This window comes from Antechinus flavipes, chromosome 4 (genome assembly GCF_016432865.1).
Source record: "Antechinus flavipes isolate AdamAnt ecotype Samford, QLD, Australia chromosome 4, AdamAnt_v2, whole genome shotgun sequence".
NCBI classification, from domain to species: domain Eukaryota; kingdom Metazoa; phylum Chordata; class Mammalia; order Dasyuromorphia; family Dasyuridae; genus Antechinus; species Antechinus flavipes.
In genome coordinates, this window is record NC_067401.1 from 334,421,229 (window position 1) to 334,445,522 (window position 24,294).

At 31.8% G+C, this 24,294-nt stretch overlaps 1 protein-coding gene across 1 annotated transcript in view; it reads left to right on the forward strand.

Moving 5' to 3' along the window:
* ADGB (androglobin) overlaps positions 1 to 24,294 on the forward strand; it is a 257,841-nt gene that overhangs the window by 138,557 nt on the left and 94,990 nt on the right. The window contains exons 14-20 of the mRNA XM_051997914.1: positions 2,741 to 2,774; positions 6,456 to 6,624; positions 9,792 to 9,855; positions 12,622 to 12,724; positions 15,311 to 15,452; positions 21,716 to 21,830; positions 23,807 to 23,974. Of these exons, the coding sequence (XP_051853874.1) occupies positions 2,741 to 2,774; positions 6,456 to 6,624; positions 9,792 to 9,855; positions 12,622 to 12,724; positions 15,311 to 15,452; positions 21,716 to 21,830; positions 23,807 to 23,974 (795 nt within the window). The remainder of the gene's footprint in view (positions 1 to 2,740; positions 2,775 to 6,455; positions 6,625 to 9,791; positions 9,856 to 12,621; positions 12,725 to 15,310; positions 15,453 to 21,715; positions 21,831 to 23,806; positions 23,975 to 24,294) is intronic.

Below are 24,294 nucleotides of genomic sequence, written 5' to 3' on the forward strand. Positions count from 1 at the left end.
ATTTGGAAAATAGAAATAACTTTCAAGTAAATTATTGTAGATGTCAAAATCATTATAAAGGGACTAATAATGACTCACATTTATATACTCTTTTAAGATTTATAAAGTTTTTTTTGAAACAACCTTGTGGACTAATGTCTAAGTATGATTTGAAGAGCTATAAATAAAGGAAATCATAAAAGTTAAATAATAAGTCTAGGGGTTACATGATTAGCAAGTATCAGAATCTAGACTCAAATCTAGATCTATTTATGACTTCAGTGTTTGTAAGTCTTGAGTCTTGATAATTAAGCTTCAAGAACCAGGAAAACAATACATACAATTACTTCTAAAAATATGAATGGAGAGAACTACATCACAAAAATAATGATTATGCTATGAAATACAATTACCAGCAAAGGATATTAATAGACAATTTTCAAATAAAGAAATTAAAGCCATTTCTACTGTGAAAAAAATGCTTTAAATAACTATTGATTAGAAAAATGCAAATTAAGATAACTATGAGGTACCACTACATACCTCTCAGATTGGCTAAGATGACAGGAAAAGATAATGATAATTGTTGGAGGGGATGTGGGAAAACTGGAATGCTAATACATTGTTGGTAGAATTGTAAACTGATCCAACCATTCTGTAGAGTAATTTGGAACTATGCCCAAAGGGCTATCAAAATGTGCTTACCCTTTAATCTAACAATGTCTCTACTGGGTCTGTATCCCAGACTGTATTGTGTGTACAGTGATCATAAAAAAGGGAAAAAGAATCATATGTGCAAAAATGTTTGTAGCAGCCCTTTTTGTGGTGGCAAGGAACCAGAAACCAAGTGGATGTCCATCAGTTGGGGAATAAGTTATGGTATATGAATGTAATGGAATATTATTGTTCTCTAAGTAACAATTAGCAGGATGATTTCAGAGAGGTCTGGGGAGACTTAAATGAACTGATATTAAGTTAAATGAATAAAACCAAGAGAACATTGTCTACAGTAACCACATGATTATGTGGTGGTCAACTGTGAAGGACTTGGCTCTTTTCAACAATGAAGTGATTCAATTCAATTCCAACAGACTTTGTGATGGAGAGAGCCATCTGCATCCAGAGAAAGAACTATAGAGACTGAATGTGAATCACAATACAGTATTTTCATCTTTTGTTGTTTGTTGCTTGCTTTTTTTTCTCATTTTTTTCTTTTTTGGTTTAATTTTTCTTTTGCAGTATGATAAATACAGTATGAAATATGTTTAGAAGAATTGCACATGTTTAACCTATAGTAGATTACTTAATAGCTAAGGGAAGTAGAAGGTGGAGAAAGAAAGAAAAAAATGTGGAATACAGGGTTTTACAAGGGTGAATGTTGAAAACTATCTTTGCATGTATATGAAAATGAAAAGCTGTTATTAAAATTTTTTTAAATCATTTAGCAAAATATATATATATATAATGACCACCTTTACCTCAAAGAAATGATTTGAGGAAGCCCTATCTTCTTTTTCACTGGTTGGGAACTCTGAAGGTAGAACTATTGTAGGACTTGAGCTATGTGTTAATTAGCTTTACTGAAATTAATTTTTTCCTACATTATTATAGCCTTCAGAGGAGTCAGAGGGGAAAGATATATTGGAAAATGAAGTTGATATAATATTAGCAAATATAAAAATTCAAGCAATTAAAGTATTATTTCTTTTTAAATTTAAATTTATTATTTATTTAATAGCAGCTAATATTGATATAGCAATTAAGAATTGCAAAGCATTTTACATATATTTTCTCATTTGATTCTCACAAAAACCCTGGGATATAAACCCTATTATTATTCCCAGTTGTAAAATGAGGAAACTGAGGCAGACAGTTTAAGTGAGTTGCCCAGTGTTACACTGCTAATAAGTGTCTGAGGTTGAAACTAAATTTGGGTCTTCTTAATTACAACTTCAGCACTCTATCTACTGTGGCATTGCTGTTATTTCTCAAATCATATCTTTTACCTAATAACAATGCTCTCTTGTAGCAGAAAAATGTAGTTGAGGATTACAAACTTAACCATTGACTATGGCTAATAGACCATTGGTTAAATTGATATTTTGTACCCACAGTCTACTACCTCTATATGGAGAAGGGGAAGAAGGTGTTTTTTATTATAAATCCTTTGAAGTTAAATTGGTCACCATATTAAACTGAATTTTTCTATCTTTTAATGTTATAGTTTTAAATTATTTTGGTTATTGTTTTTGTTTTTGTAATTTTCTTTGCATCATCTTATATGAGTGGTTCCAAGTTTTTTTTCTGAATTCCTTATATTTTCGTTTTTTATAATACAACATTCTATTACATTCATATACCCCACTTTTTTCAGTCATTCACCAACCAAGAGGCTTTGTTTATATGTTTGTGTGTGTATATATACACACACACATATATTTGCATCCACAAAAAAATGGTACTTTATTTTTGGGGGGAATTTCTTTCCTCTCTGCCAAACACTAAGTATATCTAGTTGCTTTTTATTTTTAAATGTTTTTAATAAGAAAAGTAACTTATAAAATGCTATAAAAGGTGAACTATTGTTGTTGTTTCTTTCTCTGTTAATACTATTTGGTTAAATCTACTCCTCTTCTTTTTAGTTCCTTCTTGAGAATACCAATACTGCTATCACTATTTGGAAGCTTTTTATGTTTTGTACATAACAAATGATACTTATAAATTTGGTTTACTTGGTATGTTTTGTCTTCCTAACCTGCAGGTGAATATTGGTGTTTCCAATGGAGCTCCTAGAGGTAAAGGAATAAATGATTCATTAACTTTACTGAAAAAAAAAATGTAAAAGGATACTGTATCCAGTTGCTGATGGATTCTATAAATTACAGAGTTTATATATTTAATTTTAGGGGATTAGCTACCTAAAATGCTTGCCAAGAAATATTTTCTTGGTGCTTTAGTATGTAAAGAACTTACTTTCACTTCCTTTCTTTCCCTTCCCATCCTATAAGCTTTTTGCTTTAAGAAAACATTAAAAATGTAGTGGTATCTTTTCACAAAGCAAAGAGGCCATTTTATTAGAAGGTATTTTTTTTTACAGGATGGACAAAAAAGGTTGTCTTTCTGTTTTAGAATTTACTTTATCATAGTTGGGGGAAATCTGTTCAACTTCTGGCCTTCTGCTTACGATTATAGGAGATTAGTAGAACCTGAAGGGAAGACCCTCTTTGGAAAAACTTGGAGAGAGTAATCTGAAGTTCAAACTGAATCAACCCAGAGATATTTAGAGTGTTAAATGCAGAGGTCTGAGACAGGAGGCAAGAAATAAAGTGGTTTTAGCACTTTCCAAAGCTATGGAGATTAATTAGGAAAGTCAGGTTGAGAGTGCTGTGACAGAAATGAGGACCATTGGAGCTTCTTTGGAATTATTCTGTGGCAATTGATGGAATTAACTTTATGGCCTGCTGATGGAATTAACTTTCTGGCCTGCTGAGTATAGATCCTTTTGTGTTTTCTTCTGTTGCCTTCTAGGTTGGTCCCACATGGAACAGGACAAATTCTAACTTCCTACTATCTCAAGAATAACCTTCCTTTGTAATATTGATCACTAGCATCCCTTGAAAATAGTTAAATTCTGGGAGCACTTAGGTGGCGCAGTAGATAGAGCACCAGCCCTGAAGTCAGGAGGACCAGAGTTCAAATGTGATTTCAGACACTTAACACTTCCTGGCTGTGACCCTAAAACCTCAATTGCCTCAGGGGAAAAAAAAAGAAAAGAAAATAGTTAAATTCTGAGATGTTCAGTTAATCGAGGAGCAGTTTCCCCCTCTCCCCCATGTACTATCAGCATGCAAGTTCAAAGAAGAAAACCATACCAAAGTTTGAGGAGAGAGAGAAACATAATCTTTCATAGTAATGGCAAACATTTCAGATTCCAGCAAAGGAGTTTCAGAGAAATATAGAAAAGAAGGATTCTTTCAGAGATAGTAAGATTTTACAAAGATCAATCTGTAAACTCTCTGAGCTGTCAAACGTAAGTCAATGACTAATAAAGTCTTTTCTGTAAAACTACAACAATTAATTTAGCATGGGGGAGTCAGTCATCAATAGGACAACAATCATTTGTAGATGCAGTGAATAAGGTAACAATGATGAAGCAGAAATAATCAGAATACTCATGTGAAATTGACAAATCACTTAAACACTGTGAGCCTTGGTATCTTCAGTGAATTCATTTATACCACCTATTTTAAGGGTTTCTGTGAGGAAAGTATTTTTTAAAATTCTATAAAAAGATTTTTTGTTACTCTCTATATTAACAGTATCTGTGAAAATGTTTCAGTAGTTTTTCAAGATTCCACACCAGTGAATTTTCCATTTACCAGAAGTTTATTTCTCTAAGTACATCAACTAATTTTGTTTAATTGCTTTATGTAAATTTCTCTTAACCTATTATTCATGATCCTGGCTTCTCAAATAAAAGACCCCAAATCACTTTAACTATTTTTATTATTCATAATTGTAAATTTTTTATAAATTGTTTTGTGCTGCTATAATGCATTGATGCCTTCAGAAGATAATTTGCTTTGTGATCTTTCAGTTTATCTTCACTCTCCCATCTTCCTCTTATTAGTAAAATAGTTAGATAATAGTCAAATTTTATTCCAAATAAATCCAAATAATATCCAACATTTTCTTAATTTAAATCCAATGGTCCTATTACCAATTTATCTCATATCTTTTTTTCTTCTTTTACCAATAAACTATTTTTATGGTTGATGGATTGAAATTAAATGGGCTATTGTAACTTCCAAAAATTTGGAAATCACTGTGTTCTAGGTTAATATTTTGTATCACAAATATACTTGGAAAAAAGTTTTATTTATTCCTAAAAATAAAATATTAAAACTTCCTGCTCTTTTTGAATTCTTAGGGCAGTGTTTTTAATCAATTTTTATCTTTCTCACCTCTCTAAAGATGACCACTTTTAATATGGCTACCTTTTTTTTGACATGGGGAATGAGAATCATATTAGACTTACGTTAAAAATCATGGTAAATAAATATGAGTAACTGTCACATATTTCATTTGTTTAAGCATCTTTGCTAACCCTTTTTGGTTTGCTTTTGGGTTTTGGTCTGTGTTCTCAGTAGTTAAAGTTACTGACTGAATCTCCTCTGAATTAATAGGTCATGGCTCTATCTCTGTTCATTGTGACTTCACTAAAAATATCACCAAAAGAGAACCAGAAATAAGTTTTCACTAGTGTCTTTTAAGATAAACAGAAAAAAGTAAAATTGAACTTGGACTAAAGCTCTTGCAATGTTATTGTTATGGTTATTATTAGTAGTAATAGTAGGAATTAACTTAGTAATGATTGTACTTCTTGGTGTATGGGAATACTCCATCTGTATTGAGGGAATATATCTGTAGAAACTTTCATTTCAGAAAGCATGTGATAGGACTTCCATGGAAACTCTGAGAGGCACCAGGGAGCCTCGATAGACCTATTCCATATGTGCTTCATGATGTGTGACCTCCGACCTTTGCTACACTTATATTTTCTCATCCCTTATTAGTCTGCTCTTTTCCTCTTTAGATAGTCCTTTAGTGTAAAGCCCTAATAAAGTATAATCTGGTACCCTTTACATTTCTGACATTATAGAATTGTTATACTACAGAATTTTAGGGTTACTAAAGATCCTTAGCATTCATTTCTTCCAAACCTCACATAAAAGAAATTCTTGCAATAAGTTACAATAGCTCATTTCCTTCATTTTCCCCTACAACCTTTTCTTTTAAAAGTGCTTCATGAAATATATTTTCATAGTAAAAATTCACTTTTTTTATTAAGTTTTTGAGCCTTGTAAAACTGATTGCCATAGGGGCAAGAATCCCTGGATATGGGACAGAATCAAATGGAAAATGGAAACAATTCTTCTCACAATGCAGAATAACAGCTAGCATCTTTCACATATGTTGATTCTTAAAACAACCCTGTCCTATCATTATATGGACCAAGGACACTGAATTTAAATGACTTGTCCAGGGTCACAGTGCTAAAACTGTCTGAATCAGGATTTGAACTCAGGTCTTATTTATTCCAAATCCGTCATTTGGTTTACCATGGCATTTAGCAATCTTTAGCAATCCTTTCCTTTCTATTGTCTTTGAGTATCTATAGATGGATTCTACAACAGGTTTCGGAATTATGAGTTAGGATGCCTACTTTAGAAAATCATATGGGAGAAAATGGAAAGATTCTGCAAACTTTCTAAACACACAGATCAATGTAAGACTTTCTGAGGCCATTTGGTCTATATTTGGAAGGCTAAAATATATATTTGTGTCATTTTTAGCACACATATTCATAAACATAAGATTTCCAGGTTCTCCTTTTTTCATATGTTATTAACTTCCATTCTTTCAAATTATGGACAGTTTTGATGTTTTAATGTTTGTTCTTTCTATTTATACAGAAGAGACAGAAACTATGTATAATATTATACCTCGTCCATCACAGACAATTGAGTTATTCAGTCAGGTAGCAGCCATTTTGGATAAATCCCAAGAAGAAGTTTTAACAGAAAATGCTCCTATATGCAAAGAAATCTGGTTTGACTTTGATGACTTCTGCAGATGCTTCCAGTAAGGATTAAAAAGTTTTCTTCCCCCATATATTTAATATACCAGTATTATAAAGTATTCATTTTTTAATTTTGGATTGAAATTTGGATTGAAAGTACTATGTGAAAAATCAAATAGGTTAATGTAATTAGATGAATTGGATACATGGAAGGGAGTAAAATATGAGAAAGCTAAAAATGTAGAAAAGAGCCAGGGTATAAAGAGCTTTAAGTACCAAACAAGAATTTGTATTCAATTCTGCAAGATAATAAAGTGTCATTAGAATTTATTGAGTAAGGGTAATTCATGGAATAGTATTGACATGATCTGACTTAAGCTTTTAAAAAATAAATCACTTTGGCTACAGAGTACACTATGGATTAGGGTGGGGAAAGACTTGAGGCAAGGATACCAATTAGAAGACTGATGTCAGGTGTGATGACCGTGGATTTAAAATAAACCGGAGTCAGGAATTCAGGTTAAGGGAAAAATCTTCAATCTTTATTCTTTTTGAGGTGAAGGGGAATTGCGATAGCAATGTGGGCAGCTGCAACAGGAAGCCAGCCAGCAGAGGTGAAGGGGGATTGCAGGTTTCGATAGCAATGTGAGCAGCTGCGTCAAGAAATCAGCCAGCAGTCTCTCTTTCCGCTTCCCTTTCCACTCCCCTGCCTCCACCCACCAAAATCGTCATTTCCTATACAACACATCAGGACTTGCACAAAGAGTAGGCGGGGGCCATTCTTTCCCCAAGCTTATATGTTAATAGAGTATGGTCCAATTACTATTTAGCCTCACGAGCTTGGGACCTCAGTGCATCAACTCGAGCCTCAGCCCATTACAGTCAGGAAAGAATTTTATTTGCATCAATGAAGCATCCATATGAATGAAGTGATAGGTTATCTGGAGTAAAAATATTACTCATACATTTTAACTGTTAATGTCCCATTTTTAAATATTGCCCTTAGTGAGTTCTACCAAACATTTAAAGATCAACTAATTCAAATATTAAATAAATCATTTGGAATATTAAGCAAAGAAGGAGTCCTAGCACAATTTTTTCATGAAACAAAAATGGTGCTGATATCTAAATTGGGAAGAGCAAAAACAGAGAAAGAAAATTGTACACCATTTTCACTAATGATCATGATGCAAAAGTCCTAAATAAAATACTAAATAGGAGACTACAATATATCACAAAAATTATACATTGTGACCAAGTAGGATTTTTTTTTTAACCAGGAATTCAGGGATGGTTTAATATAAGCAAACAATTTATCAATAACAAAAATCATATAATTATGCCTATAGATGCAGAAAAAGTTATTGATAAAATACACCACTCATTCCTATTAAAATACTTAAAAGCTTAGGTATAATTAGATTTTTCCTTAAAAATGATAAGAAGTACATATTTGAATCAGCAAAATATTTTTTCCTATTAAGATCAGGAATGAAACAAGGATACTTACTCTCACTAATATTATTTAATATTGTACCAGAAATGTTAGCAATATCAATAAAAGAAAAGAAATTGAAGGAATTCATAGAATAGTGAGGACATAAAGTTTTTGCATAGGATGTGAATATATACATGGAAAATCATAGAGATTCATCTAAAAGCTAATTGAAATAATAATTTTAGAAAAGTAGTAGAATGTAAAATAAACATATAAATCATCAACATTTTTATATATTATCAATAAATTCCTACAAAAAGAGATAGAGATACTCCAGGAACCACGTGAACATAATTATATGACACTTTTTATATAATTAGAGTCAGATTTAAATAATTGGGATGATATTAATTGTTCATGAATGGGCAGAACCAATATAATAACAAACTTCTCCAATAAAGGTCTTATTTCTCAAATAGAAAACTTTGTCAAATTCATAATAATGAGTCATCTCTTAATTGATAAATAATCAAAGAATATGAATAGTTCAGTGAAGAAATCAAAACTACATATAGTGATATTTAAAAATATCTTAAATCATTTATTAGGTAAATGCAAATTTAAAACATTTTTATATATTGTATATCTATCAGGATGACTAAAATGATAGGAGAAAATAGCAAATATTGGAGGGGATGTCGAGAAATTGGGACACTAGTTAACTGTTGGTGGAATTGTGCACTGATCCAACCATTCTGTAGAGTAATTCTGCAATTACAAGCCAAGATTTATTAAATTGTGTATACCTTTTGACTCAGCGATATTACTAGTAGGTCTATTTCCCAAGATGATCAGGGAAAAGAGAAAAGAACCTATATGTTCTAAAATATTTATAGCTAATCTCTTAGTGGTGGCAAAGAACTGGAAATTGAAGGAATGGCTGTCAATTGAGCAATGGCTAAACAAGTTGTGGTATATGGTTATGACAGAATATTCTGTGCTGTAAGAATGATGAGCAGATTGATTTAAAAAAAAAAAAACAGTGACAGACTTGCATGAAATAATGAAGAGTGAAATGAGCAGAACCAAGAGACTGTTTTATTGTATAAATTATATAATAACAGCATTATAATTCAAAGAATAACTGTAAATGTTATTGAATATTATAAATTTTCTAATAAACTACATAGAACCTATAGGGAAGATGCTAACCATCTCCAGAGAAAGAATGGATAAAGTGAAATGTATAATGTGATTTTATACACACATATATGCACACATACATATCCACAAATGTGCATGTACATATATCTATTATCTATGTACATGTGGATATACATACATATATGTATAAATGCACATGAGAATAAGGGTTGTATGTGTGTGAAAAGTCCTGTAGTGTGAAATGGAGAGAGAGAAGGGAGACAGTACAGAACTTAAAATGTAACTAAAATAAATAAAATTAATTTTAAAAAAGAACATTGCCCTTAGGTTTATGTCAATATGACAATAAATGATTTGCAAAGGAAGGAAAAATGATTGAGTTTTACTGATTATTTGATTGTTCAAAACATTGTCAGTTGGCTGAAACAAACTGATTTTTTTTTTTTTTGGTAACACAATCATTTCTGCGTAGGTCCTCCCATGATTACTGAATCAATTCACTCTTTCCCCCCCATATTTTTAATATATTAATTCATTCAGGCTGATTAAAAACTCATTGTTATTTGTTATCTAAAATTATATTTGCATATTTGAATGGAATTAACTAAGAACTATTTGTCTTTTCAGGAATATATATATTTTCCATAAACCAAATTCTTATATCTATAACTATCAGAAGTCAGACTTTAAGGTGAGTGGAGTATTAATCTTTTTTTCTTTTTTTTTAAGAATCAAATTATGTTAGTGCATGAAACCTTTAACTTTATCAAACTTATAAATCTTTGGTCACACTTCTACAAGTTTTATTTACTTTGCTATCCTTAATCTAAGTGAACAAGCACTCCTCTATCTGTCTGATCACTACTTTTATATTCCCAATATGTGTAGACAAGTTGGTTAATGAACAAATTGCATTGTCATATGCACATCATATGTAATAGACTTTGATTTCAAGGGATAAATATGGACATTTTGCCTTCCAAACATCTTTAAGACCTCTTCTTTTTCTTTGTCCCTACGATTTCTGCCCATATTTAAGGTCAGGAGGTAATTGGGTTTAGAAGTTTTCAGGAAGATTCATTGTAGGGCAACAATTGCACATAATTTAATTTCATCTTGCGATTAACTACAAACTAGTTTTGTTTTTTTTACAGGCCAGCAATAACCTTTAAAGCACTGGGCACCCATAGTTTTCAACCAAGTCTCTAGTACAGGGTTAATGGTCCTTAAGATTGTCCTAAATATCAGAAACTATACTTTAACTTCTTATGGACTCCACACTATTCTATGGATATTCTTTAGATTTTTTTACCAGAAAAAGGTCAATCCTGAAAGTCCAGTGGGTCCTAGAAAGCAGTCCAAAAAAGGCTAATGCTTAGCTCCTTTATGAACTAAAGATATAATTATAATCAAAATTTCCAGGCGTCTTCTTGCACTCTTAACTAGCCAAATGCAGTTACTGTTGTCCCAAGTAAAACCAGTTTGTTGGTTCAGGGCTCTAGGACAGAGGCTATAGCTTTGTTCTCAATATGATTTTAAACTGACCATCAGGAAGACTTCATAGATTTGTCTGAAAGGAAACTAAAGAGCTAGTAATCTATTACTAATGCTGCTTACTTTCACCCCCTGAGTATTATCACTTATACCCTAATCAGGGTATATGAAGAGCATATCTAATTCATTTGTCATAGCTGTGCTAAAGTGTTTTGTTAGATGATTGATTTAATACACATAATACTTAATACTTTAGGACCAACTAGAGGAATCATTTCTGTCCCCTGAAAAGATTACCTTCCCAGTTACTGTTCAAATAGTTCTTGAAACAAGGCAGATTCTTTGATCCCCTCAGAGTCTGGGCCCAAGTGTATTCTAGGGATAGACATTGATAGATATCCAGTTAAGACTCATAAGCTACATTAAATTTTGGATCCAACAAAAGAACAAGACTAGATAAAGTATCCAGATAAGAAGATAGTATAGAATTGGGTTAGGGTTTAAGTATAATAGAGATGACCAAAATGAATCTCAAGTGATAATCTTGGAGGGAAATCCAGCAGTGGGAGTGTAAGTATTAGAGAGAATAACTTGACTCAATGATATGTTAGAGAATGTTTAACAACCAGCTCCTTAAAAAATATGTAGCACAATAAACTTTGAAGGGTTATCTTCTTTATTGGAATTTTCCCTATCGTTTTCTTAAGTCTAGACAATCAACAAAACAAAAAAACAAGCCCTGAATTGTATTTTTTTTAGATTTCAGAGGTATAAATAGTCGCATTGAAAATTTAACACTAGGCATGTTGAAGCGGGCTCCAGCATACTTCTGTATCCTCGCTTTTCAGGGGTATCCTTAGAACCCTAAAGGGGAAAGATTATTCATCTACAATAAAAAGTACTTTATCCAGCTGCAGTAGTCTGTGGAACATTAGATATAAAGGAACAATGGCTGATAGTAACTTATTTCAAAACTAGTTCTATTTTTTTCAGTGGGGCTCACATAGGATCCCACTGAAAATATGAGAATTAGATAATGATGATGTTATAATAGTAATTGAAGGTTTGAAAAATTCTTTGCTATTAATTCCTTAAAATAAGTAATGCAAATATTATTGTCCTCATTTTATTTTTCTTGCAAATAGGGAAGTATATGTGTCTTTGTCAGACCAGTGGACTCCCTTTGCCAACACAAATCACAACTCTTTATTAATATGGATTTAGTAGACAAGGTCAATGCTTTTGCCTGAAGTACTGAGAATTAAGTGAATTGAGCAGAGTCCTGCAATTATTTTCAGAGGAATAATTTGAACACAGATCTTTCTGTGTTCACTCTGCTATCTCCATAGTGCCATTCTAGTTTTAGAAAACTGATAATCCAAGAGGTCAAGAGGCTTGTCTATGGTCACTGAACCAGGCTAAATTGAGATAGTTCTTATCCTCTACTTTTACTGCTGTCTTTCTCATTTCTGAAATTATAGATTATTTGTGGGGAGAAATAGGAAAACTCATAGGAACTGACACAGAAAAGTAAGCAGAATTAGGAAAACTTTACACAATAACTACAATTATGTAAATGGAAAGAATAAAATGAAATTGAATGATATGTATTTATAATGAGCAAACTTAATTGACCCCAGAAAAATGAGAAAAAGTATCTTCCTTCTTTTATTGAACAGCTTGGATTCTACAGTAAATAAGAGTTTGAGGAGTGGTTAGTTTTGTTAAACTGTTTCTTTAAACCAAAGAAGGCTTGCTGAGGGGGTGGGGATGAAAGTATACTTGGAATTTTTCTTCTGCTTCCATATTAAATTACTTCCTACTAATGAGGAAATTATATAGAAAACTTTAAGAAATATAAGGCTCATTATATTTACTTGACAAATATGCCTTATTGCTGGTATGGTATGGACTTGAAATAAAACATTGGAAAGGTCTATATTATTTGCCCCTCTTTTTTCAGTACACAGATGAACGAGCATTATATTATTTATATGTGGATAGTCTGAAACCTATTGAACTTCTAGTTTGCTTTTCTGCATTGGTACGCTGGGGAGAATCTGGAGGTAAGAAATCTATGAAAAAAAAATAAGTACAATTTTGTTGTGATGCTAGGGGAGAGGAATTTATACTTTTGACTTTATTTTCTCATCACACTGATTCTTCAGCTCCTTGTAATCTGATTGAAATCCCATTGCTCTACCTGAATAATTCTCTTACAGGAAAGCAATGATTAATTGCTAAATTGATGCCCTGTTCTTAGAAGCTCTTTTCCTTCTTGACATTTCCACAGTATTTACTATTGTAGTCAGCTCCTCCCCCTTATTACTTTTCTTAATCTTAGCTTACATATTAGAGCTTTTCCTTGATTCTTTTGTGTCTGATCATTCTCTCTCTGTCTTCTTAGTTGGTTCATCATGCTCTCCCATTAATGTGGATGTCTCCCCCTAGATCAGGATTTCCTCTCTTGTTCCTTTCTGTGGCTTAAATTATGTTTTGTGCAGTTAATTCCCTCAAATTTTCTTGAATTCCAGTTCTACATTTCTAACTGACTACTAGATATCTCTACATGAATATCTGGCTTAGATCTCAAAATAGACATGTCCATACTTGATCTCAAATACCTGCAGTCCTAAACTAATCTTAACTTCCCTCTTTTTGTTGATATGACCATCATCTTTCCAGTCATTCAGGCTCACAATAAAACAAACTTCCCTTTACTCATAACATCTTTTGATCCATCCTTTTTCTCCTTTTATATTTTTACTCTTATAGATTCCTTCACATATTTTTCTGAAATTATTGGCTCTTACCCTGTGTCAGTGTCCCCTAGGTCTTTGTACTGAGTCTTCTCCTCTCCCCTCTCTTTCCCTTTTCCTCTTTTTTCTTCTCCTCCCCTCCCCTCTAATCTCTTCACCTCCTCTTAGTGATCTTCTTAGTTGTCAAAGTCTAATTTTTTATTTTATGTTCTAGTCCTCTATCACCAAATTTCTTCAGAATATTTCTACCTAGATGTACTGTTAACATCTCAAAATTAAGTCTAAACCTAATCTGATTATCTCTATTCCTCTATGCCCCTAAATCTGATCATCCTCCAAACTTTCATAGTTTTTAAAAATATATCTATTATCTATTTATTTTAACATTCATTTAAAAATTTTTGAGTTCCAAATTCCAGCCTTCCTTCCAGTTTCTCCTTCACAATTGGGGGTGGCAAATTATATGACACCAATTACACATAGAAAGTCATGCAAAAAACATTTCCATGTTTTAATAAGCAAGAAAAATTAAGTTGATAAATATCATCCTTCACTCAGAGTTCATGGCTTCTCTCTCTAAATGTGGATAGCCTTTTTCATCATAGATTCTTTGTAACTGTCTTATATCATTGTCTTGATCAAGTAGTCTCAGTTGATTATTGTACAACATTGTTGTTACTGTGTACAATGTTTCTCTGGTTCTGCTCATTTCACTTTGTTTTAGTTCATTTAAGTCTTCTCAAGTTTTTCTAAAACCATCCAGGTGTTCACTTCTTTTAGCACAATAATATGTTATCACAATTATATACCACAATTTGTTCAACCATTTCTCAATTGATAAGCATCCCCATAATTTTCAGTTCTTTGTCCCAATTTCTATTAATGTGATACTACTACACAGTCACCCTGGTTGAACATTAGTTATCCATTCTTTTTCCTTTTCTTCACTTCCATATCCAATCAGTCAGTAAATCTTGCCACTTTATCTCTTTATAGCTTCTCTCACATTTATTTCTTTCTCTTCATTCATAGAGTCAACACCTTTCTTCATGCTTTCTTTATTCTTCATCTCCACTGTTGGAATAATCTTTTAATCACTCTCCCTGATTGTTTCTCTCTTCTCCAAGGCATTGTTCCACAGGGTTGTCAAAATTATTTTTATATGACACAGACCATACTACTCTCTTACTCAAGGAGCTTCATGGATTCTTTTTTATCTATAGGCTATAAATTGCTCATCCTGACTTTTAAAGATCTTTACTGTATAGGTTCAAATCTCTCTAGGAATTTCATTCTCTTTTTTTCCCCTTAAACTCTTTAGACAGATTGTCCTCCTTACAATCTAGTTCAAAGAAAATAATATAGGTACACCTTAAAAGTACTCTATAAATAGGTATCATCCTCATCATCATCATCATCTTTTTCTTCATCATCATCATTAGCAGCAGCAGGAAAATACTCTCTTATCTCTTCCTTTTTAAAATTCTTATCTTCAAAACTCAGATTATATCCTAAACAAAGCTGTCCCCAGGCCCCCAGTAATTAGTGTATTCTTTCTTCAAATTACTTTGTCTGTTGACAAATTATATTCTCAAGTAATACATCAAAATTTTAAGGTCAGTAAATGTTTTTCATTTTTGTATTTGTTTACCTACCCAAGAGCCAACATCACAGTACTTTTTCTATAATAGATATTTAATAAATAATTCTTAATTTGATTTAATTTAATTAAATCTAATTTAAAAACTAAAAAAAAATTAATTAAATTTAATTTAATCAAATTGACCACAATTTAAAGCTTAAAGGTACCCCCTGAATTGATGATCAGACTTCATATTTAAAAGGCATTGGCAAACCATTGTAACTTGATTTTCTTTCCTTTTTTTCTTCAAGCCTTACAAAAAGACAGTCCTATCATAGAACCTGGACTACTTACAGCAGAAACATTTTCTTGGAAATCTCTGACTCAGCGGAATCTTGTACTAAAAATACATACGTATGCTGCCAAAGCTACAATGATTCGCCTTCCAGTTGGGTGTGTAATTTACTTAGCTTCCCTATTAGAAGAATCTCTGACACTCCAAATAACCAATAGTATTGTCAAAGACCAAGTTGTCAAACTTAGCAACTGGTTGCCTGAAATTGCCTCAATCATATTAAAATGTAACTAGGAAATGTTTAGCAAACAAAATTATAATATAAAATATTAATTCATAGTTCTCTAATCAATATGCTGCCTGAAATAATCTGTTTCTATTTGAGTTTGATACCTTCAATTTAAAAAACCTCCCACAATTTGTTAGATCACTAATTGTACAATTTTAATTTAATGTAACTTTTACTTATAGAAAAGAAATTTATCAAATATGGCCTATTTGAAAAATTTCCTCAAATTTGCCAATTTAGGTATTTTTCAAGTAGCAACTCATCTCATATAATATAGAGGAAATTTCTGTTTGGTCAAATATCATGTTAAATGGGATATTTTTAATAAATCCAAATTGCAATCTTATTTTTAAAAGAATTTAGTTGGTTCTATTTAATCAATGACATCCCATCCTACCCCCACACTCAAAGGTATGGAAAGTATTGTCCTGTTCTTCTGATTATTGCAGAAGCCAAAAAATAAATTATTAAATATGAAAATTATCATATAGTATCTTGGGATGCCTTCCAACTCTCAGGGAATATTTCATAATTAAGATATTTTGTGGGTCTACATTTAGAATGGGAATTTCTTGAGGGCAGGGACCATGATTTTGCCTTTCTTTGCATTCAAAGAACTTGAAACATTGCTTGGAATATGGTAAATGCTGTTGGTAAAATTGAAGTCTCCAACCTTGAACACTCAGCCAGAGAAGGCAATTATTTTAAAGCAAAGGTGATGCCAATGAAAGTACATAATAAATATATCAAGAAGGTATTTTCCTCATTAGCCTTTCCTGTGCTTACATATTCTTTCAAGAGGAAGCATCAATACCAAAAGGGAACATATCTGGAGAGGTACATATATAAGGAAACTGTGTGGCCAATATATTTACTTGGAGGAATAAATCAAGACTTTGATCTCTGGAGACACTAATGTTTTTCTAGTGATATCATCTTGTTTCTTCTGTCAAGCCTTTTTCATGCTGTTCTTGTAGCATTTCCAAGACATAATCTTTGTATTTAGCTGTTTAGCTATAGTCTTTTTCTATTTCCAGATGAAGGCAAATTCTTCAAAAATGGCTCATGGCATTTTTTTAAAGCAAACAATCTCCCTATATATACTTTTCTGCATTTTTCAGAAAATGCAGAAAAATCTGTACTCTGAACTAGACAAAAGCATTTTCTGTCTTGATACTCTAAAGAAATATGCTTTCTGTGCTTATTCATTTCCTTAGAAAAGAGTTCCTAATCTGGCATCCATGAACTTTAAAAATATATTTATTTTGATAATGATATTTTAATATAATTGATTTCCTTTGTAATCTTATGATTTTATTTTATATATTTCAAAACATTATCTAAAAAAAGGTCCCAGGCTTCAGAATTTCAAAGGGATCAATGACCTACAAAAAGGTTAAGAACCCTCAGCCTAGAAGGATATGGCCCCAGGATGCCAAGTTTATAAGAACAAAAAATAGGATCACTCCAGCTAACTAGTACTCTTAGACAGTCTTTTCTTTGGACTCCTGAGTTTGGGACATTTCAGTCAGAAAGATATCATTCATACACATACACATCGATTATCTGTATGCATATGTACATGTATACATAATTATTTCACACATATTACCCGCACATATATGATTATTCAACATATTTCACATTTTTACCTCTTGAGGCCAAAGTATAAACCATGCAAAAGTTATTTGTCATATAATTGACAAGCTTCCCTGAATTAGGTGTTCCTTAGTTTTTCCTCAGCTTTACTATAAATCTAAATATACTATATTCCATGGAGATGAGCAAGCAGGGAAAGACAAAATGAAACAACTACTACATGGAGACAACTAACTGTAAGCCCAGGGACCAAGTTCCTCATGACTGTTACCTATTCAGCTATAGTTCTGGTCCTTTCATATGCAAGTGGTACCATAAAATCTGAGACTTGTTTAAGATAACTCAAATTGCTCAAAATTAGAACAAAAAATAAAAGGGGCCCTTTTTATTTTATTTAAATAGATAGGACCTGCCTATTTATTTGATAAAGGAGTTATTTAGCCACGAAAATAGTAATTGTACTACTGGGGCTAGCCAGTTAATAAATAATCAATTGCTGATTTTGCTTCTTTTTTCCCTCGACAATTGATTAGTCAAGGAATTGCTTTTATAAGCCTCGTAATATGTAAACTCTATGTGCAGTATTAAAGTTCAAGAAATGGTCTTTGTCTTTTAGGAGCTTACAGTGTAGTTAAGAAAACAAAACAAAACAAAATAATGGGCTAATAACCATCCAAGAACAATTTAAGTGTGAAATAGTTCCCTTTAGTATGATGCTCTTAGTAGCAAGAGACTTTTTTTTTTAATTTAATAACTTTTTGACAGGGTAATTTTTTACAACATTATTTCTTGCACTCACTTCTGTTCCAATTTTCCCCTCCCTCCCTCCACCCCCTCTTCCAGATGGCAAGCAGTCCTATATATGTTAAATAGGTTACAGTATATCCTAGATACAATATATGTGTGCAGAACCGAACTGTTCTCTTGTTGCACAGGGAGAATTGGATTCAGAAGGTATAAATACCCCGGGAAGAAAAACAAAAATGCAAACAGTTTATATTCATTTCCCAGTGTTCTTTCTTTGGGTGTAGCTGCTTCTGTCCATCCTTGATCAATTGAAACTGAATTAGATCTCTTTATTGAAGAGATCCACTTCCATCAGAATATATCCTCAAACAGTATCATTGTTGAGGTATATAATGATCTCCTGGTTCTGCTCATCTCACTTAACATAAGTTCATGTAAGTCTCACCAGTCCTCTCTGTATTCATCCTGCTGGTCATTTCTTAGAGAACAATGATATTCCATAACGTTCATATTTACTCACAATTTACTCAATTTACTCAAACATTCTCCAATTGATAGGCATCCATTCATTTTCCAGCTTCTGGCCACTACAAACAGGGCTGGCACAAACATTTTGGCATATACAGGACCCTTTCCCTTCTTTAGTATCTCTTTGGGGTATAAGCCTAGTAGAAACACTGCTGGATCAAAGGATATGCACAGTTTGGTAACTTTTTGAGCATAGTTCCAAATTCCTCTCCAGAATGGCTGGATATATTCACAATTCCACCAACAATGTATCAGTGTCCCTGTTTTCCCACATCTCTTCCAACATTCCTCATTATCTTTCCCTATCAGCAAGAGACTTTTAAAGAAATTCAAACAATAAACAAAAGTGTTTGATTAAGAATTATTTCTTCGGGAAGATTCTGGGAAGATGGTAGAGTAGGTCTGAAAATTCTAAACTCTCCAAATTTTTCCAACAAACTAAAGAAAATTTTCCCTTAGGGTGAACATGAACCAGTGTAAAAAGACTTGGGGGCAGAATAGGAATCCTTATATGACAACCCAGAAGACCCCAAGAAAGACCCCAGGACTGGGGTTTAATCAGTGTGAAGTATAAATATCTCCAGGCTAGCTCTGTAGCAATAGCAAGCAGGGAGTGTTTGGATTAGCTGGGTTCAGAGGTAGCCTCAGCCCAAACCACAGGAACTTTTACCTCCCAGACAGCAGAGTTAGAGGCAGGAAATTGAGAAGATTGAGAGAACCTCTGCTGATTCGGAATGCTGGGGTCCAAATGTGCTGCAGAGAGGCAGTCCTGAGCAAGAAAGAACCAGCATACCATATGAGTGCAGAAGCAGTGGGGCACTTGCAGAAGGGCAGAGTTTTTGGTTTTGGGTTCCAGATCAGAGGGGAGAACTGAAGTGAAGCTCGAGACACAATCCACCCAAATTCCCAAGATTAAAGGTGTTCTCATTTTTTAAAATAAACAGGTAAAGAAGAATTCAACCATAGAAACTTAGTATAGGAATATGAAAGACTAAAGTTCATCTTCAGAAGAAAATGAAAAAAAAAAAAGCTTCTACCCCAAAAAGTAAGGTTAAATGGGTACCTGCCCAGAAAGAATTTATAGAACTACTCAAAAAAGACTTCAAAAACCAAATGAGAGAGACTGAGAAAAAACTAAAAAACAAAACAAAACAAAAAAAAAAACTATCCAAGAAAAGATTATGAAAAAATTAATTAACCAATTAGAAAAGGAGATACAGTGTCTTTAATGAAGAAAACAATTCTTTGAAAATTTGAATGGATCAAGGGGAAGTCAGTGAAGTTATGAGACCAAAAAATAACAAAAAAAAAAAAAATATAAAGAATGAAAAAATAGAAGAGAATGTGAAACATGAAAAACAATAGATCTGAAAATCAGATCAAGAAGAGAAAATATAAGAATAATTAGACAATTTGTGACCAAAAAAAGAACCTTGACACAATAATGCAAGAAATATTCAAAGAAAATTACCCTGGAGTTTTAGAACACAAGGGGAAAGTAGAAATAGAAAAAAATCCAGCTATTATCACCTCAAAGAAATCCTATGTGGAAAAAAACATAGGAATATTATTACCAAATTTCAAAACTCTCAGATCAAAGAGAAAATTCTACAAGAAACAAACAAAACAAAAAATAAATTCAGATATGAAAATTAGAATTGTACAGGATTAACTAGCAGCTATAATAATAAAGTGCAGGTTCTGGAATAATACAAATTGACAAACAAAATAGCTAGACCTAGAGTGAAAATATATTATCCAGAAAAACTAACCATAATATTGAATGAAAAGAAATGAGCATTCAATGATCTTGTAGATTTTCAGGACTTTGTCTCAACCAAACCAACTTACTAGAAAATTTAACAAATAAGAGCCAACATCAAAAATTAATTTAATTTTAAGGGACTCAAAAAGGACAAATTGTTTTTTTTTTTTTAACATGGAAATGTATATCATATGTTTTAAGATTGACTTCAGTAATTGGGTAGCTCAAAAAAAAGATTGGGGCAGAATTGATTATGATCTGACTCAATGAAGCAAAACTGTCTAGAAAAAGATAAAAATAGTAATTATGCCATACAAATGAGAAGCAGAGGAAGAACTGACACAAGAAGAATTTGAGGTGAGAAGAGGGCTGGTAGTTCTGAAAACTTTATATCAACAATGAGTTAAATAGGGAATATATATGCATTTATATATAAATATGCTTTTATATACCCTTCATGATATATATATATATGTGTGTGTGTGTGTGTGTGCGCGCGTGTGCACGTGTGCGTGTGTGTGTGTGTGTGTGTGTGTGTGTAGAGAGAGAGAAAGGGAGAGAATAGGTGTGGAAGGGTGCATAGATTTATGATAGTGGGACAAGGTGTATAAATTAATGTGAAGGGGATAAAAGCGAAAAGCTGGGGAGAGAAAATAAGGGATAAGAGTAGGAGGAGGTTAAATAACAGCAAGATATATAGAATTAAAGGAGAAAAATTAGCAGGGATGGGAAATGAGATATACAGAAGCACTATAACAAGGATCAGATTAGGGAAAAAGAGGGCTAGTAATCTTTGATCTCAGACAAAATTGAACTTAAAATTTCAATCAAAAGAGAAATTTATATTATATGTTAGCCATATTAATATTGTTTTAGCTGCATGTATTTATATATAAATATGCTCATGTTTAATTGTAGCCCGCCTCAGAGAGGTGGAGGAATGAATTAGTGAAAAAGAGAATAAATTTAAAAATCCACAGTGGAGAACAAATAATAATGTACAAGGAAATAAAGAAAAGATGGACAGTCATGAATAGATAATCTCTTATTATTACATATGCTTATCCAATATGTTATATTACATATAACATATGCTTATATAGTTTGAATCTGCCCTGATATTCTGCTGGGTACATGACAATGTTTTGTTTTGTTTTCCTTTTCTGTCTTTCTTCTATTTTGTTTTGTTTTGTTTTTAGTTTTAAATTAAAAAAAAACTTTTATTTTTATTTTTATTTATTTATTTTTACGATAGAATTGCTCTGGATTCACTTTCTGTGGTCCTAGTCAGTTATAAAGTTTTCTTATTTATCCCTTTGATCTTTGCCATCAGAAAATTATATTCCTATCTGCTTAGATTGGTTATTAGATTAATGAGTCCATTAGATATAAAGGAACACAAAGTTGTTCTCTAAATTTGTTTCCTAAAACTAACACTGATGTCTACTTTAAAGAGAATATTTAGTTATCCTAATTCTATCTTCTCTTTTTAGGCGGCATATGTTAATCTTTACTGCATATTCCCCAGTAGGACATCATATTCATCTGTGTAGCATGGTATCCTTTGTCTTTGGAGAAGAAGATGTTGTTATGCCTCATTTTGAGAAGGTATATATCATAACAATTGCTTGTACTACTGAAAACTTTCAGTTACTTAATTGTATTTAGAAATTGAAACCTGAAGAATAAGTACAGAGTTTATTCAGAAAGAAAAAAATAACTGTATTGTGAACTCCTTTAGATATGAGACTTTTTTGGTCTTTCTTTTTATCCTTAGGGCTAATTGATGGACTAAAATAACTTCAATTTGTTGAGATAAAATTTAAAATGTAATTTTTATACAGGGGATTCCTAAGTTATTATATAAACAAGTAAAATGTATTCTTAATTCTTTTATAATTTAAATTTCATAAGTTTTAAAACAATTTCATAATTTGTTGCATTAAATTATCATTGGTCAACAAATTTTGAATAAAACATTTTGCTAGTTTTAAGAATACAAAAACAAAAATCAAATGATTTATACTCTCAAAGAAATTACTTTTTACTAGAAAATTAAAATAAATCCAACTCAAGCTAGTAGATGTAAAGTTTTAATTCAATGCTTGTATTAACACTCCAAAAGGTAACAAGATTGAATAGCATCCAGACATACCATAATTCAAGAAGTCTCCAAAAGCATTTGTGGAAGTTTTGTATGAGATACAATCTGATACCTAATCTTCAACTTCAACAAACGACTCATTTTTTTCCCCAAATTTAACAAAACCCACAACAACCTGTCAACTCAACTCCTTATTGATTGACAATTTTTTTCTCCTCTCTAATTTTATCTCTCTTTTTAAATATTTGCAAAATTGAAATGAATATAAGGTTTATCCTTCAAAGACCTTAAAAATTAATTTATGATCAAAGTTAATTTAATTTATGTTAATTTAAAAAAATTCATGGTTGCAAATTTTATCAAAAACTTTTTAGCTTAGCATTGAATTTATGCTTTGAAACAGTCTGTAATAATGGATCTCAATTTTGCAGTTTTGGAATATACTATATTTTTGTTATTAAATTATTCATATCATTGCCAGCTATGTTATACTCTATCAGAGGATTTAAGTACCCAAATATATATTATAGATGTGGATGGAGTCATTTCTTCTTGTGAAGTTGAAGACTTGAGAGGCAGGTTCTTTTTATGCAACTGATTTTCATTAAAAAAATGATTTTTAAATCAAACGTTTTTCATATTAACTGTCACTATAGATTCTTAGCTGTCTTCTCTTCATTTTTATTTATTTATTATTATTTATGTTACTAATTTTAGCTATTATTATATATTTATCTATTATACATAATACACATATGTGAAATTTATGTGATACAATTACATTACTTATTATTATTTATTTACATATTCAGTTAGCATGATCCCTTACCACTTTAGCTTTACAGTTTTATGTCATTTATACTATAGTGAAAGAAATGGAAACACATTTGAAATGGAGAACTATTTGAAAAATGAATTCTTTTAGGGTATGAATGATTATCTCCTAATTTATGTTTCATCATACTCTATTTTCATTAATTAAATTTTCATAGATTTGGATAAGGCAAGAAAAAAAAGAAATGTATAGGTTTTCAATATGTAGCTTGTTCATTTTGCAAGTTACTCTATATTATTTGTGTCATCTCAATGAGAAGGAGCAAACAAATTCATTTCCCTTCTTTTGAGTCTATGAACCTATCATTAAGTAAATAATCAAATGATTTAGCAATGGCATATTAATAAAATATAAGAGTCAATATGGTGTAGTGAATAGAGAGCTGTCCCTTACAGTCAGAAAGAACTCAGGATAAATCTTCACTCTGATACATATTGACCCTATGACCCTGGCCAAGTCACATTTTGCTTCTTAAACAGCTCTGTAAGATTAACATGAATCATCTTAATGATGATGAATATCAGGATATGAATGAAATTCCATGTTCAGTTTAAAAAATACAGCAGTAGAAATAAAGTGGCTGCATTACATGTAAGACTTTAGTAAATTCTGGTGGTAATAGCTGTCTGTCTTATATCTCCACAGGAAAGCCTACGATTTGTAGAACATGCTGTGACAATCTTAAAAGTTACTGGGTCTGTTATGAATAATTTCAGAGATAAGGAAAAACTTCCTAATTCTTTGAGAAAGTTACAGATGATTCACTATCCTCCAAACATTAATAATAAGGAGCTATCAGAACAACATTTCAAGGTAAATGAGTGCATGTATTTTGTTTCTGAAAAGATATCAAATTGATATTGGATTTTGTTTATGTTGCATTTTGTATTTTTTTTATTATTAAATTCTTGATATGCTATGAAAGGCATCATCTACTAGCTGGGCATATCACTTAACCTCTGTTCTATTTTTTATGTACTGGAAACTCTCTAACTTATGAATGACCTTCTTAAAATGTGAAAATTAGAAATCAAACATTATCTTTGAAAAATATAGCCTGACCAAGGATGAGTATAATCTGCCTTTCCCCAGATTTTGTGCTTCTCAATGAAACCTAAGTTTACGTGAGCTGT